We start from the raw sequence: 17,779 nt of genomic DNA, 5'->3' as shown, positions 1-17,779 counted from the left end.
GATTTAGCTATGTCCTTCTTTGCTGCACATGACCACACAACTGGGCAGTAGTCCAGGTGCAACAAAACTAGGGCCTGTAGGACTTGTCTGGTTGATTCAGATGTCAAGAAAGCAGAGCAGCGCTTTATCATGAACAGACCTGTTTCCGTTTTAGCAACCATTGAATCTATATGCTTTGACCATGACAGCTTGCTATCTAGGGTTACACCCAGCAGTTTAGTCTCCTCAACTTGCTCAATCGGTACATTATTCGGCAATAGATATAGATGAGGTTTGGGTTGAGTGAAGGATTTGTCCCAAAAACGATTATTTTAGTATGATATTTATCACCAGCCTATTGCTAGTTACCCATTCTAAAACTGACTAGTGCTCTATGTTACGGGTGTCAGTTATTTATTTTACTGTCGTAGCTGATGTGTATATACATTTGAGTTGTCAGTGTACATTGAAACACAGGCTTTATTCAAGGTCAGTGGAAGGTCATTAGTAAAAACAGAAAACAATAAGGGCTGTAGCCGGCTGCCCTGCGGTACACCACAATCAACAGAATTTGCATTAGAGAGGCTTCCATTTATTTGATAAGTAACTCAATCCATGAGGCAGAGGATGTAAATCCATAACATCTATGTTTTTTCAGCAATAGGTTATTATCAATGATATCAAAAGCTGCACTGAAATCTAACAAAACAGCCCTCACAATCTTCTTATTATCATTTTATTTCAGCCAATCATCAGTCATTTGTGTCAGTGCAGAGTATTTTGAGTGCCCTTTCCTATAAGCATGCTGAAAGTATTTTGTTAATTTGTTTTCTGTAAAATAACATTGTATTTGGTCAAACAACATTTTTTCCCAAAAGTTTTTAAGCACCGGTAACAGGCTGATTGGTCAGCTATTAAGGGGTGTTTCGATATTCTTGGGCAGCAGAATGACCATTGCCTCCCTCCAGGCCTGAGGGAACACACCATCTTCTAGGCTTAAATTGAAGATTTTTATTTTTTATTTATTTTTTATTTCACCTTTATTTAACCAGGTAAACGAGTTGAGAACAAGTTCTCATTTACAACAGCAACCTGGCCAAGATAAAGCAAAGCAGTGCGACACAAACAACAACACAGAGTTACACATAGAATAAACAAACATACAGTCAATAATACAATAGAAAAGTCTATATACAGTGTGTGTAAATGAGGTAGGATAAGGGAGGTAAGGCAATAAATAGGCCATAGTCGCAAAATAATTACAATATAGCAATTAAACACTGGAGTGATAAATGTGCAAGTAGAGATACTGGGGTGCAAAGGAGCAAAATAAATAAATACAGTATGGGGATGAGGTAGTTGGATGGGCTATTTACAGATTTGGAGTTAGCTTTGGGGGTGACCAGTGAAATATACCTGCTGGAGCATGTGCTACACTGCTATGGTGACTAGTGAGCTGAGATAAGGCGGGGCCAGTGGGTTTGGCGATGAATATGAAGTGAGTCGCTCTGGATAAGAGCGTCTGCTAAATGACTTAAATGTAAATGTAAGTGAGGGCCAGCCAACAAGAGCATACAGGTCACAGTGGTGGGTAGTATATGGGGCTTTGTTGACAAAATGGATGGCACTGTGATATACTGCATCAAATTTGCTGAGTAGAGTGTTGGAGGCTATTTTGTAAATGACATCGCCGAAGTCAAGGATCGGTAGGATAGTCAGTTTTACGAGGGTATGTTTGGCAGCATGAGTGAAGGATGCTTTGTTGCAAAATAGGAAGCCGATTCTATATTTAATTTTGGATTGGAGATGCTTAATGTCAGTCTGGAAGGAGAGTTTACAGTCTTACCAGACACCTAGGTATTTGTAGTTGTCCACATATTCGAAGTCAGAACAGTCCAGAGTAGTGATGCTGGACTTTAATACCTTACAGTTGATGGCCAGTTGTATAGTTTCCTGTGAAGGAACACCACAGTCATCTAGTGGGGATAGGTGGTAATACCTCTGTAGAGGCACCCCTCTCTGGTACCATTCCAGGTGACCAGTGTCATTGTGCTGCCTGCTGTAGTCCAGAAGGAGGAGGAGTTGCAGGGGACTGAATACATTTCCTGTGGAGAATGTGTACGTCAAAGCAGAGCCATCAGTCCATCTGCTGTCATTAATCAGCCAGGCTTTGTGTTGCCTAACCCCGGGGGACACCAGCCTTCCTCTCTGCTCGGGTGTTATCCTCAAACAGACACTCTCTCCTCTGAGAGTGATCTCTCTCTGCCATTGCAGGAAGTAACACGGGCTACAATGCAGATACAGAACTCTCTCTGTGGGGAGGGAGAATGAGGATTATTTTTAGGCAAGGGGAATTCAGGAGGAATGTGCTATTCTCATATATCACTTGCAGTACCTTTTAAATGTGCTAATGCTTCAAATATTTCACCTAACCAGTACTACTACAGGTTATAACAACTTTTCCAGAATTTAAGTTTTTCTAAACTGACCATTTCAGATATAGGAATAAACAGAAAGCAAAGTGAGATGTAAAGGGTTATGGTATCGAGTTAGTAAAGTAGTAGCATACTGTACCTTTCCAAATGTTTCTGGGATTGATTTGTGAAAGCAGTTAATCTGTTATGAATATTACAAAAACTATTCTAATCACATACTGTGAAATTGTAATGGAAAAGTGTATAAGTAATTTGAGAATCCAATCAACAAGAAAATATACTGTATGGTTTAAATCCATTCAAATCTAGTACAGGTATGGCACTTTTCTATGTTTCCAAATGTGTCCTCACGTGTTAGTGAAAATCCCTGTACGGCCAAGACTGTTTACAGAATGCATTTAACCCAAACTTTGGGACTACCCTGCATTTTCTGGCCCCCATCTTCTTCAAAACATTTGACAATTCATTCCAGGCTACACGACCACACAAATCAATATTCCATCCATGGATATACAATGACATTATGTCTAATATGCATTTCCCACAACAATACCAGTGCATACGCATATCAGTAACAACAACATTAATGTTACATGTCATGCAGCAAAAACGAAACTGCCACTGGACAAAAAGGCATCTACAATGCCACAATGTTAAGACAGTATCATGACATACAACTTTAGTTCAGCATTGTACTGTAATGACCTCGAAAGATCATAAATAAAATGATGTCCACAACAGAGGATTGAGTTCTTGAATTTTACGGTTTATTAACCACAACTCACACAGGCTACTTTGGCCGTAGCCTATGCTAAATACATCCGTATTCCACCCAGACTATTTGCTTGACATCCCTCCCCACCCCCCTTTGTTTTTACTCTACTGCTACTAGCTGTTTATTATCTATGCATAGTCATTTTATCCCTACCTACATGTACAAATTACCTCGACTAACCTGTACCCCAGCACATTAACTCGGCTTCGGTACCCTCTGTATATAGCCTCATTATTGTTATTTTATTGTGTTACTTTTTAAATTTACATGTCTTAGCTCTATTTTTGTCACACCCTGACCTTTGTATTCTTTGTTTTATTTGTTATTTTGGTTAGGTCAGGGTGTGACATGGGTGATGTATATGTTTTAGTCTTGTCTAGGGGTTTTGTATGTTTATGGGGGTGTTTTCTATTCTAGGTGTTTTTGTAAGTCTATGGTTGCCTAGATTGGTTCTCAATCAGAGGCAGCTGTCTATCGTTGTCTCTGATTGGGAACCATATTTAGGCAGCCATATTCTTTGGGTATTTTGTGGGTGATTGTTCCTGTTCCAAGTGTTCCAGTGTTTAGTGTTCATGTTACAGGACTGTTTCGTCTTTGTTTCGGGACCGTCTCCTGAGCCGCCAGAGTCGCCCGTCTGTCCTGAGCCGCCAGAGTCGCCCGTCTGTCCTGAGCCGCCAGTCTGTCCTGAGCCGCCAGAGTCGCCCGTCTGCCCTGAGCCGCCAGAGTCGCCCGTCTGTCCTGAGCCACCAGAGTCGCCCGTCTGTCCTGAGCCGCCAGAGTCACCCGTCTGTCCTGAGCCGCCAGAGTCGCCCGTCTGTCCTGAGCCGCCAGTCTGTCCTGAGCCGCCAGAGTCGCCCGTCTGTCCTGAGCCGCCAGAGTCGCCCGTCTGTCCTGAGCCGCCAGAGTCGCCCGTCTGTCCTGAGCCGCCAGAGTCACCCGTCTGTCCTGAGCCACCAGAGCCGGCAGTCTGTCAGGGGCCGCCAGAGCCCCCAGTCAGCCAGGAGCCGCCAGAGCCGCCAGTCAGCCAGGAGCCGCCAGTCAGCCAGGAGCTGCCAGTCAGCCAGGAGCCACCAGATCCACCAGTCAGCCAGGAGCCTCCAGTCAGCCAGGAGCTGCCAGAGCTGCCAGTCAGCCGGGAGCTGCCAGAGCCGTCAGTCAGCCAGGAGCTGCCAGAGCCGTCAGTCAGCCAGGATCCGCCAGAGTCTCCCTCCAGTCCGGATCCGCCAGAGATTCCCTCCAGTCCGGATCCGCCAGAGTTTCCCTCCAGTCCGGATCCGCCAGAGTTTCCCTCCAGTCCGGATCTGCCAGAGTCTCCCTCCAGTCCGGATCCGCCAGAGTCTCCCTCCAATCCAGAGGCGCCACTCACTCCAGACTCAACCATCAGTCCAGTGGTGTTCTCTAGTCCGTGGTCGGCGGTGAGGGTTCCCGCTCCAGAGACATTAAGTAAGGGTGAAGTGGAGCGGGGTCCACGTCCCGAGCCAGAACCGCCACCTCGGATTTATGCCCACCCAGACCCTCCTATATAGTGTTAGGTGTGCAGCTGGAAGTCCGCACCTTTGGGGGGTACTGTCACACCCTGACCTTAGTATTCTTTTCTTTGTTATTTTGGTTAGGTCAGGGTGTGACATGGGTGATGCATGTGTTTTTGACTTGTCTTGGGGGTGTTTCTATTCGTGGTGATTTTGTAAGTCTATGGTTGCCTAGATTGGTTCTCAATTAGAGGCAGCTGTTTATCGTTGTCTCTGATTGGGAACCATATTTAGGCAGTCATATTCTTAGGGTATTTTGTGGGTGATTGTTCCTGTTCCTGTGTTCCAGTGTTTAGTGTTCACGTTACGAGACTGTTTCGTCATCGTTCCTTTTGTCTGTGTGTTGTTTTTGTTCAGTGTTTAAGTATTCCCATTAAATATGGATTATCATCACGCTTGCATCTTGGTCCTCCTCTCTTTCACCCGAAGACAATCATTACAATTTTCTTAAAACTGCACTGTTGGTTAAGGGCTTGTAAGTAAGCATTTCACAGTAAGGTTGCACCTGTTGCATTCGGCACATGTGACAAATACATTTGATTTGATTAAACAACAGGTATCCAAATCTCTGTTAGGACGTGAATGAGACAGAACAATGAAAGGAGGGCAATATAACATGTAATGCCCAGCCACCTGCACAGCCCCCCACTGGTCCATCAACTACAAGGACACCTGCACTGAAACATTCCAGGCATTTCTTTGATTGGCAGACAGCAGGGGGACTTGCATGCTCGACCCTGTGAAACCATCAGAAACTGACAAACATACAATGATAACCACACAACAACAGAATGTCAGAACACAGGCACACATAACTGCCCAAGCAAGTCGCTACAGCACTGATTTACGGTATTTGTCTGCATGCCACTAGATAGCGTCAAATCCAGTCAGGGGAACTCAGTAGTTATTTCACTAAGGTAGTTTTGAACTACTTCAAATTACAGCGCTAAACTGTGTACTATTGACTTAACTCACAACCTTTCCCAGCATAGGCCTGCTACTGTCAACACACCCCGGTTCCTTAGTTCTCTCTCTGTTCTCTGTCTCGTCCTCTCTCTCCTCAGCATGTCTGTGCTGGTTCCCCTGTATTCTTTTGAAAGTGCAAAACATTTTTGAAGGACTTGGCTGACAGAGGAGTTCTGAAGGCAGGTTTTAATCACTCTGTAATACTATATTTTGAGAGAAGCAAGTGCTCAACTCCCCCCTTCCATTCCCTCCCTTCCTCTAATACACCCTTTCTCTCTGCAGGCTGTGTATCACCAATGGATGGGAAATATGCTATTTTTCTTGTCTTACCCCTGTTTTTTCACATTCTTACCCACTACTATAAGATGAGCTGTGGACTGTCCAGTGTTAGTGTCCATTTAAACAGTGCAGCCACACAATTTCAGCTAGGCCTATTACTGTAAATGTTTTATACATATTCATAAACTGTCAATGGTTAAGGTATTTATAAACCCCTTTTTTAATGTAAAATGTTGTCAGTGGTGTAAAGTACTTAAGTAAAATGCTTTAAAGTACTACTTTAGTTGTTTTGGGGTCATCTGTACTTTACTATTTATATTTTTGGCAACTTTTACTTTTAGTTAACTACATTCTTAAAAACACCCGAAAGTATTTGTTACATTTTTAATGCTTAGCTGGAAAGGAAAATGGTCCACTTCACACACTTTTCAATTGAACATCCCTGGTCATCTCTACTGCCTCTGATCTGGTGGACTCACTAAACACAAATGCTTCATATATAAATAATGTCTGAGTGTTGGAGTGTGCCCCTGGCTATCCGTACAAAATAAAAATACATGTAAATGTGTCCCATCTGGTTTGCGTAATATAAGGAATTTAAGTGATTTGTACTTTTACTTTGAATACTGAAGTATATTTTAGCAATTACATTTACTTTTGATACTTAAGTATATTTAAAAACAAATACTTTTAGACTTTTACTCAAGTTCTCATTTACTGGTTGACATTCACTTTTACTTAAGGCATCTTAACTTTTACTCAAGTATGACAATTGGGTACTTTTCCCACAAGGCTAATCTTGCTAAAACTCTTAAAACACATGATTGGTGGCATACACAGAGTAATGTCACTGACTGATGGGTAGCCTCCCTTTGACCCTCTTGTAACAGATTTGTAAACTTCCCCACACGTGAGGTCACCTGATTTGAAAATAAGGTCACAAGAGAAAATTAGCGCTTGGTTCATAGAACCAGGGTTAAGTCAGTAACCTCCGGTAGCTGCTAGATGCGGTTGTAATAAACAGAACAGTTTGTTTTCTTCCTACAAATGTGTTTCTATCTTTGAACGGTTTAAGCAACAAAATATTGTGACCCCATCACTGAAAGATAAGACCCTCAGTAACAAGTACGTGCCACAGAAGGCTGATGAGGGGAGGACGGCTCATAATAATGGCTGGGATGGGGTAAATTAAATGGTATCAACCAAATGGAAACCATGTGTTTGATGAGTTCGATACCATTCCATTGATGCCGTTCCAGCCATTAATATGGGCCCGTCCTCCCCAATTAAGGTGCCACCAACCTTCTGTGGTACGGATGTACAGTATATCACAAAAGTGAGTACACCCCTCTGTCATGCATAGGTGTAATAGGTGGCAGGGAAGTCAGGCGCAGGAGAGTCAAATGGAGTGTAAATATGGAGTCTTTTAATAAAGTTCCACGAGTATGCTCCATAACAATAAATGTACAAACAAACAAAACATGGGTACGAAGACCCGACGCGCACCTATACAAACAATCACACTACACTGACAACAAATCAATCTCCGACAAAGACAGAGGGTTAAATACACAACAGGTAATGAATGGGATTGAAAACAGGTGTGTGGGAAGACAAGACAAAACCAATGGAAAATGAAAAAAGGATCAATTATGGCTAGAAGACCGGTGACGTCGAACGCCGAGCACCGCCCGAACAAGGAGAGGCAACGACTTCAGCAGAAGTGACAGAACCCTCCCCCTCGTGACAGTACCCCCCCTGACGCGCAGCTCCAGCTGCGCGTCGACACTGGCCTCGGGGACGACCCGGAGGGCGAGGTGCAGGGCGATCCGGATGGAGACGGTGGAATTCTGATAACATGGAAGGATCTAACACGTCCTCCACCGGAACCCAGCATCTCTCCTCCGGCCCGTACCCCTCCCAGTCCACGAGGTACTGAAGGCCCCTTGCCCGACGTCTCGAATCCAAAACGGATCGAACAGAGTATGTCGGAACCCCCTCGATGTCTAGAGGAGGCGGAGGAACATCACGCACTTCAGCCTCCTGGAGCGGGCCAGCCACCATCGGCCTGAGGATAGACACATGGAACGAGGCATTAATACGGTAATGAGTGGGTAGTTGTAACCTATAACATACCTCGTTCACTCTCCTCAGGACTTTAAACGGCCCCACAAACCGCGGACCCAGCTTCCGGCAGAGCAGGCAAAGGGGCAGGTTTCGGGTCGAGAGCCAGACCCTGTCCCCTGGTGCGAACACTGGGGCCTCACTGCGGCGACGGTCTGCGCCAATTTTCTGGCGCCTTATGGCACGCTGAAGGTGGACGTGGGCTGCCTCCCAGGTTTCCTCAGCGTGCTGAAACAAATTGTCCACCGCAGGGGCCTCGGTCTGGCTCTGATGCCAAGGAGCCAGAACCGGCTGATACCCTAATACACATTGAAAGGGAGTAAGGTTAGTGGAGGAGTGACGTAGCGAGTTCTGAGCCATCTCTGCCCAGGGCACGAACTTCGCCCACTCCCCCGGCCGATCCTGGCAATAAGACCGCAGAAACCTACCCACATCCTGGTTAACTCTCTCCACCTGCCCATTACTCTCGGGGTGAAAACCTGAGGTAAGACTAACCGAGATCCCCAGACGCTCCATGAACGCCTTCCAGACCCTTGATGTGAACTGGGGACCCCGATCAGACACTATATCCTCAGGCACCCCATAGTGCCGGAAAACGTGTGTAAACAGGGCCTCTGCAGTTTGTAAGGCCGTAGGGAGACCGGGCAAAGGGAGGAGACGACAGGACTTTGAAAACCGATCCACAACAACCAGGATCGTGGTGTAACCCTGTGAAGGTGGAAGATCAGTCAAAAAATCCACCGACAGGTGCGACCATGGCCGTTGAGGAACGGGTAGAGGTTGTAGCTTACCTCTGGGCAGGTGTCTAGGAGCCTTGCACTGGGCACACACCGAACAGGAAGAAACATAAACCCTCACATCCTTAGCTAAAGTGGGCCACCAGTACCTTCCTTCAAGACAGCGCATCATCCGACCTATCCCAGGATGACCAGAGGAGGGTGACGTGTGAGCCCAATATATCAATCGGTCGCGGACAGCAGACGGAACGTACAGACGACCAGCTGGACACTCAGGGGGAGAAAGCTCTGCACATGACGCCCGCTCAATGTCCGCGTCCAGCTCCCACACTACCGGCGCCACCAGACACGAAGCTGGGAGTATGGGAGTGGGATCCATGGACCGCTCCTCTGTGTCATACAGCCGAGACAATGCGTCTGCCTTAACGTTCTGGGAGCCTGGTCTGTAAGAAAGAGTAAACACAAAACGAGTGAAAAACATGGCCCACCTTGCCTGGCGAGGATTCAATCTCTTCGCCTGCCGGATGTACTCCAGATTGCGGTGGTCAGTCCAGATGAGAAAAGGGTGTTTAGCCCCCTCAAGCCAATGCCTCCACACCTTCAAGGCTTCTACGACAGCTAACAGCTCTTGGTTCCCCACATCATAGTTTCGCTCCGCTGGGCTGAGCTTCTTCGAAAAGAAACCACAGGGGCGAAGTTTCAGTGGCGTACCCGAACGCTGAGAGAGCACTGCTCCTATCCCAGCTTCGGATGCGTCCACCTCCACTATGAATGGCAAAGAGGGATCCGGATGAGCCAGCACAGGCACAGAGGTAAACAGAGTCTTCAGGTGCTCAAAAGCCCTGTTCGCCTCAGCCGACCACTGCAAGCGCACCGGGCCCCCCTTTAGCAGTGAGGTAATGGGAGCTGCCACCTGACCAAAACCCCGGATAAACCTCCGGTAGTAATTGGAAAACCCCAAAAAATGCTGCAACTCCTGTAATGCGGTCGCTCTCCATCTCCACTCCTGAAGTGGAAATCCGATGCCCTAGGAAGGAGATGGATTGTTGGAAAAACAAGCATTTCTCATCCTTGACATATAGATCATGCTCCAACAGGCAACCAAGCACCCTGCGCACCAGGGACACATGCTCGGCGCGTGTAGCAGAGTATATCAGAATATCATCGATATACACCACTACACCCTGCCCGTGCAGGTCCCTGAAGATCTCATCTACAAATGATTGGAAAACTGATGGAGCATTCATCAACCCATATGGCATGACCAGGTACTCATAATGACCTGAGGTAGTGCTAAATGCCGTCTTCCACTCATCACCCTTCTTAATACGCACCAGATTGTACGCACTCCTGAGATCCAACGTGCCCCGTGCATTAACTCAATAACCGTATTGATCAGAGGTAGCGGGTAGCTATATTTCACTGTGATTTTATTAAGACCTCGGTAATCAATGCCGACTTCGGCAGAAGTTGTGACACCCTCACATTTTTGTAAATATTTGAGTATATCTTTTCATGTGACAACACTGAAGAAATGACACTTTGCTACAATGTAAAGTAGTGAGTGTACAGCTTGTATAACAGTGTAAATTTGCTGTCCCCTCAAAATAACTCAAACACACAGCCATTAATGTCTAAACCGCTGGCAACAAAAGTGAGTACAACCCTAAGTGAAAATGTCCAAATTGGGCCCAAAGTGTCAATATTTTGTGTGGCCACCATCATTTTCTAGCACTGCCTTAACCCTCTTGGGCATGGAGTTCACCAGAGCTTCACAGGTTGCCACTGGAGTTCTCTTCCACTCCTCTATGACGACATTACGGAGCTGGTGCATATTAGAGACCTTGCATTCCTCCACCTTCCGTTTGAGGATGCCCCACAGATGCTCAATAGGGTTTAGGTCTGGAGACATGCTTGGCCAGTCCATCACCTTTACCCTCAGCTTCTTTAGCAAGGCAGTGGTCGTCTTGGAGGTGTGTTTAGGGTCGTTATCATGTTGGAATACTGCCCTGCGGCCCAGTCTCCGAAGGGAGGGGGGATCATGCTCTGCTTCAGTATGTCACATTACATGTTGGCATTCATGGTTCCCTCAAAGAACTGTAGCTCCCCAGTGCCGGCAGCACTCATGCAGCCCCAGACCATGACACTCCCACCACCATGCTTGACTGTAGGCAAGACACACTTGTCTTTGTACTCCTCACCTGGTTTCCGCCACACACGCTTGACACCATCTGAACCAAATAAGTGTATCTTGGTCTCATCAGACCACAGGACATGGTTCCAGTAATCCATGTCCTTAAATCTGCTTGTCTTCAGCAAACTGTTTGCGGGCTTTCTTGTGCATCATCTTTAGAAGAGGCTTCCTTCTGGGACGACAGCCATGCAGACCAATTTGATGCAGTGTACAGCGTATGGTCTGAGCACTGACAGGCTGACCCCCCCACCCCTTCAACCTCTGCAGCAATGCTGGCAGCACTCGTACGTCTATTTCCCAAAGACAACCTCTGGATATGACGCTGAGCACGTGCACTCAACTTCTTTGGTCGACCTGTTCTGAGTGGAACCTGTCCAGTTAAACCGTTTCAGGGTCTTGGCAATCTTCTTATAGCCCATCTTTATGTAGAGCAACAATTCTTTTTTTCAGATCCTCAGAGAGTTGTTTGCCATGAGGTGCCATGTTGAACTTCCAGTGACAAGTCAGTATGAGGGAGTGGGAGAACCATGACACCAAATGAACACACCTGCTCCCCATTCACATCTGAGACCTTGTAACACTAACGAGTCACATGACACCGGGGAGGGAAAATGGCTAATTGGGCCCAATTTGGACATTTTCACTTAGGGGTGTACTCACTTTTGTTGCCATCGGGTTAGACACTAATGGCTGTGTGTTGAGTTATTTTGAGGGGACAGCAAATTTACACTGTTATACAAGCTGTACACTCACTACTTTACATTGTAGCAAAGTGTCATTTCTTCAGTGTTGTCACATGAAAAGAAATACTGAAATATTTACAAAAATGTGAGGGGTGTACTCACTTTTGTAATATACTATACATACCTACTGTTTCCCTATACCCTACCCACAAGTCATTAGATTAGAACCTGTGGGAAAAATAACATAATTAATTATGATGTTCTTTTCAACACAGAATATCAATAACCATTATTGCCTGATGATCTTCTGAACTTCCCAATACCTTTCTAGTGCATTTCAGTCACTTTTTTATTTGATTTATTAGGATCCCCATTAGCCGACGCCAATGGCTACAACTTGTCTTACTAAGGTCCAACATATAACGAAAAATATATTACACTTCAAACCATACTGTCTTCAGATTGAAATACTGTCGAAAATACTGTCAGTCTGATTTGTAATAGACTGTAGTAGCCCAAATGTAAAAAGCAAACATTGATTACATAAAGTTTTTACATGGTGGGGTCTTGAAAAATGTTTGATATCAAGATGGGGTTGAGGGCCAAAATAGTTTGCGAACCCCTGCCTGTGTAACACGATCCAAGGGGCAAATCAATCAGTGACTCATGGCTCAATTTGCTTTGCCACATTATTACAAGTTCTTGTTCACTCTTGCATCAGGGTTCTCTGTGACTTTACCTTAGAACCATAATAGTATGGGCTGCCCATCCAAGAAGTGACGCTCAAAGATTCCGATTTTGTGCTGCTTTCAAGACAACTTGGAAACTCGGACCCTCCGAGTAAAAATATCCTTACGCTTCCTATTGGTTCCTAACGTTTTTGGAGTAAAGGTTCCTATTGGTTGATTCTGACACTTTCCAAGCAGGAAACTCAGAGTTCATCTTTCTTGCTGCATTCAGACAACTCGGAAATCGGAAACACAGAAATGTCCGACTTCAAAACTTGTAGAAAGATGAGCTCTGATGCCGCACTCACGTTATGTCAGAAACTCTGTGTATCCGACTTGTTAACCAAGGCAGAAGAGTTGGATCCAGAAGCTCTACTCAAATAGCTTACATTCATTTTAACTCGGAGGCCCGAGTTTCCAACATGACAAGAACGTTGCATGAGTTTCCCACTTCCAACTCTTCCGCCTAGGTTAACAAGTTGGATATTTCCGAGACACGGGGCGGGGGCCTATGCATATTTATAAACAATAGCTGGTGCACGATATCTAAGGAAGTCTCAGGGTTTTGCTCGCCTAAAGTAGAGTATGTCATGATAAGCTGTAGACCACACTATCTACCTAGAGAGTTTTCTTATGTATTTTCGTAGCTGTCTATATACCACCACAGACTGAGGCTGGCACTAAAACCACACTCAATGAGATGTATTCCGCATTAAGCAAACAGGAAAACGCTCATCCAGAGGCGGCGCTCCTAGTAGACAGGGACTTTAATGCAGGGAAACTTAAATCAGTTTTACCTCATTTCTATCAGCATGTTAAATGTGCAACCAGAGGTAAAACATTTCTAGACCACCTTTACTCCACACACAGAAACACGCACAAAGCTGTCCCTTGCCCTCCATTTGGCAAATCTGACCATAATTCTATCCTCCTGATTCCGGCTTACAAGCAAAAATTAAAGCAGGAAGCACCAGTGACTGGAATATGTTCTGGGATTCTTCTGATGGCATTGAGGAGTACACAAACATCAGTCACTGGCTTTATCAATAAGTGCATCGAGGACATTGTCCTCACAGTGACTGTACGTACATACCCTAACCAGAATCCATGGATTACAGGCAACATTTGCACTGAGCTAAAGGGTAGAGCTGCTGCTTTCAATTATAACCCGGAAGCTTATTAGAAATCCCGCTATGCCCTCCGACGAACAATCAAACAAAGCAAGGCAAACATCAATACAGGACTAAGATCGAATCGTACTACACCGGCTGCGACACTTGATGGATGTAGCAGGGCTTGCAAACTATTACAGACTACAAAGGGAAGCACAGCTAAGAGCTTCCCAGTGAAACAAGCTAAATAACTTCTATGCTCGCTTCGAGGCAAGTAACACTGAAACAAGCATGAGAGCATCAGCTGTTCCGGAAAACTGTGTGATCACGCTCTCCGCGGCCGATGTGAGTAAGACCTTTAAACAGGTCAACATTCCCAAGACCGCTGGGCCAGACGGGTTACCAGGACGTGTATTCCGAGCATGCGCTGACCAACTGACATTTTCAACTGCTCCCTGTCTGAGTCTGTAATAGCAACATGTTTTAAGCAGACCACCATAGTCCCTGTGCCCAAGAACACGAAGGTAACCTGCCTAAATGACTACCGACCCGTAGCACTCACATCTTTAGCCATGAAATGCTTTGAAAGCCTGGTCATGGTTCACACCAACACCATTATCCCAGAAACCCTAGACCTACTCCAACAGATCCACTGATGATGCAATCTCTATTGCACTCCACACTGCCCTTTCCGACCTGGACAAAAGGGACACCTATGTATGTGAGAATGCTATTCATTGATTACAGCTCAGCGTTCAACACCATAGTCCCTTCGAAGCTCATCACTAAGCTAAGGACCCCCCCCCACACACCAACGCTGCTGCTATTATCTATGCATAGCTATTTTAATAATTCCACCTACATGTACATAAATACCTCAACACCGGTGCCCACCGCACTTTGACACATTGACTCTGTACATTTACCGCCGGTATATAGCCACGCTATTGTTATTTACTGCTGCTCTTTAATTATTTGTTATTCTTATCTCTACTTTTTTTTAGGGATTTTCTTAAAACTGCATTGTTGGTACCTGTTGTATTCGGCGTGTGTGACAAATAAAATGTGATTTGGTTTGATTTGAAAGTATCCGAATCAACCAACAGGAAGCTAGCTCTACGTTTCGAAGTCCAGAGATTTCCTATAGGCGGGTTCACAACAACAGAGCTTCGGAGGCAATAGAACGCGGAAGTAAATTTACAATAGTAAAGGTGCTAAACCAAATCGAAAAAAGTATTGTATCTAGTGTAGGCCTATTATTCTCATAAACGTAGCTATAATAATACGTTTAGTAGATTTAGTGAAGTGACGCTGGAGTATTATGAACGCGGAATTGGAAGAACAGGAGGATGAACTGCTGGCGCTCGCGAGTATCTACAGTCAGGAGTTCAGACGGGCTGTGTCAGGATTGGGTGGGGAAATCCGGGTCTCTTTGGACCTTCCTCGGGACTTCAGTGTGATTGTCAAAGCAGGTTTGGATTCAAATCATAGTCATTATTTTATCATTTATGCAAATCACCTCAGCTCACAATTTAGAGACCGTTATATGAGTATTGAATTATTTTGATCTCACTACCAGTTTTATTGTAGCCTTTATTTCGGTTATGCTACAATACACATTGACAAAATATATATTCTATACTCAGGTTATTCTAGTAAAGCAGATGAGTGGTATCCAGGCTTCTTTTGTCTTTATTGTGATACCAAGGTGACAAGCACAGAGATTATGTCATATCTTTCCTCCCTCCTCTGGTGCTGACCTTCGACCTACCTTTGGATTACCCCTCCACCTCATCACCCGAGTTTATACTGAGCTGTAAGTGGCTCTCCCATAGTCAGGTATGTTTAGATCAAAAATGTATTCAATACTGTGAAGTGTATTGAGTTTTAGACATAATTTGTATGTGTAGTAATCATTGATTAATGTCTCAGCTCTCAGCAGTGTGTAAGCATTTGGATGAGATATGGGAGGACACTGTGGGCAGTGTGGTCCTCTTCTACTGGGTCCAGTTCCTCAGAGACGACCTGCTTGACTTCCTGAATATCCGGCCACCGCTGGAGATCCCTGTCAATGACCAGGGCCAAGCCACTCCATCTACTGAGGGCAGCGAGGCTGGAAACTCTCAGGGGGAAGCAGAAGGTAGTGTAGTTGAAACCTCTGATGAGGCTGCAGTGTCCCTGGACCCAAGGGCCCTGTCAATGTTAGCCACAGACACAGACCTCCTGGTGCATCTGCTGGACTATGATGAGAGACAGAGGCTGAGAGTGTTCGAGGGACAGGCATATGACTGTGGGATCTGCTTCATGAGCAAGTTAGGCTGTAGTCAATACAGAAAGTGCGGCCATATTTATTGCAACGAATGCATGTCGGAGTACTTCACGGTCCAGATCAGAGACGGGAACGTCCGTGGCCTTAACTGTCCAGAGCCTGAGTGCAGCGCCACAGCTACACCCTCACAGGTAATGAAAAACTGAAGTGAATAGATTATTCTAGTTTATTCTAGAGATCGAAGTTGAAATACAGTTTCCTCAGGGAATATCTGAAGTTAACCTGTGTGAAACTATGTGGAAACTAAACCCAGAGAATTAACTGTTGTTTAAGGTGAAGCGGTTGGTTGGGGAGGAGTTATTCACCCGTTATGACCGCCTCCTGCTCCAGTCCACACTGGACCGCATGGCTGACGTGATTTACTGCGCCCGCAAGGCCTGTGTTGCCCCAGTGGTGCTGGAACCGGACACAACCGCTGCTCTCTGCCCCTCCTGTCGCTATGCCTTCTGCACTATCTGTCGCAAGACTTACCATGGCACCTCCCACTGTAAACTGAGGGCAAACACACTCCTGACCTCAGGCTCTGACTCAGCTGCTGAGTCATCCTATGCAGGTGTACCTCAGACAGACGGTAAGAGAAACCATTCAGTGTAAGTTATATGCAACCAAATGAACCACATGCAAGCCTGTTGATCAGTCACACTTTCAGAGCCTTGGTGCTGTGTGAAAACCTAAAATTAAAGTGTATGATTGTGGAAGGTAACTTAGAATAGAATGTTTCAATAATTCTTAAAGAAATAATAAACACAATTAATGTATTTGAGATGCTGTGCTTCTAAGCACTGTCATGGCATTTTAAGTATCCAATGTTTAGCTCTATCCACTGTTGAGTCATTCCAGGTTGCTTTGGCTCAATCAAACTCTTATCCCAGCTTGTGCGCCATTTTCTGTGTTTGTCTGTTTCTGCCTGTAGCTGGGCTCCAGGGCCTATGGGAAGATTATGCCTCAGGCAGTGGGGAGAGGAGAATGTTCCTGGAGAAACGCTATGGGAAACACATTCTCAACACAGTGGTGGAAGAGAGCCTGAGTGAAGGCTGGAAAGGCCAGAACAGCAAAAAATGTCCATCCTGCCGTGCCAACATACAGGTAAGCCTGAGCTCTATAACCAGCCTATTGTACCTTTGACATGGCATGGCTTGACGTCATCTTCGTGACCAGTGTCTATCCTCTCATTACAGAAGACCGGTGGCTGTAACAAGATGGCCTGTTTCACCTGTGGTCAGTACTTCTGCTGGGTGTGCCTTAGTATCCTGGACAAAAATAACCCTTACAAGCACTATGAAAACCCTAACACTGCCTGCTATAATGCCACATTTGACTGACAGTAATGTTGTGCTACTGTTTGATAACCCTGTGCATGTTATTTTACAGCTCAAGTTCAGATCAAATCATATTTATAGTCAATGCTATCAGATTACTACATGAGCTTTCTAAAATCTTAGGCATGGAACAAAACCTGCTGCTCAAATACCTTGACCCATTTGTTTCCTGGTGCACCTAAGTGCAACTCAGCCAAGGTTATGTATGAACGCAATAAAATATAACCTCGCAGAAATGCAGGCTTTTTCAGACCCTTGAAAAGTGCTTCTTACAGTTCTTTAACACATTTAAATCTTTCTTTAAGATTTACCTCAGTCTTTGGCCAAATATGCAGTCAATAATGAAGCTTCATTCTATGCTTCAATATAGTGTACATCAGGGCTCTCCAACCCTGTTCCTGAAGAGCTACCGTCCAGTAGGTTTTCCCTCCAACCCTAATCTAGCACACCTGATTCTAATAATTAGCTGGTTGATAAACTGAATCAGGTTAGTTACATCTGAGGTTGGAGCGAAAACCTACAGGAGGGTAGCACTCCAGGAACATGGTTGGCGAGCCCTGGTGTACATTAATAGCTTTAAAAATAAGAAT

The 17,779-nt window shown here is 45.3% G+C and overlaps 1 protein-coding gene across 2 annotated transcripts; it reads left to right on the top strand.

The window, feature by feature from the left end:
* The first annotated feature begins 14,667 nt into the window (after positions 1-14,667).
* LOC118359156 (E3 ubiquitin-protein ligase RNF14-like) lies at positions 14,668-17,451 on the top strand. 2 transcript variants are annotated; one of them, XM_052480446.1, is made up of 6 exons: positions 14,668-15,013; positions 15,250-15,380; positions 15,474-16,001; positions 16,144-16,441; positions 16,784-16,956; positions 17,029-17,451. In XM_052480446.1, exons 1-6 carry the CDS (start codon positions 14,863-14,865, stop codon positions 17,293-17,295), a joined length of 1,548 nt encoding a protein of 515 aa, XP_052336406.1. In that variant the 5' UTR covers positions 14,668-14,862; the 3' UTR covers positions 17,296-17,451. The 2 variants fall into 2 exon arrangements, with proteins under 2 accessions (XP_052336406.1, XP_035593360.1); XM_035737467.2 differs by having other exon boundaries at positions 14,671-15,013; positions 17,049-17,451.
* The last annotated feature ends 328 nt before the right edge of the window (positions 17,452-17,779 follow it).

This window comes from Oncorhynchus keta, chromosome 26 (assembly GCF_023373465.1).
Source record: "Oncorhynchus keta strain PuntledgeMale-10-30-2019 chromosome 26, Oket_V2, whole genome shotgun sequence".
Classification (NCBI taxonomy): domain Eukaryota; kingdom Metazoa; phylum Chordata; class Actinopteri; order Salmoniformes; family Salmonidae; genus Oncorhynchus; species Oncorhynchus keta.
Note: the sequence above shows the minus strand (reverse complement) of the source record. Positions and strands in the feature narration are given on the sequence as shown.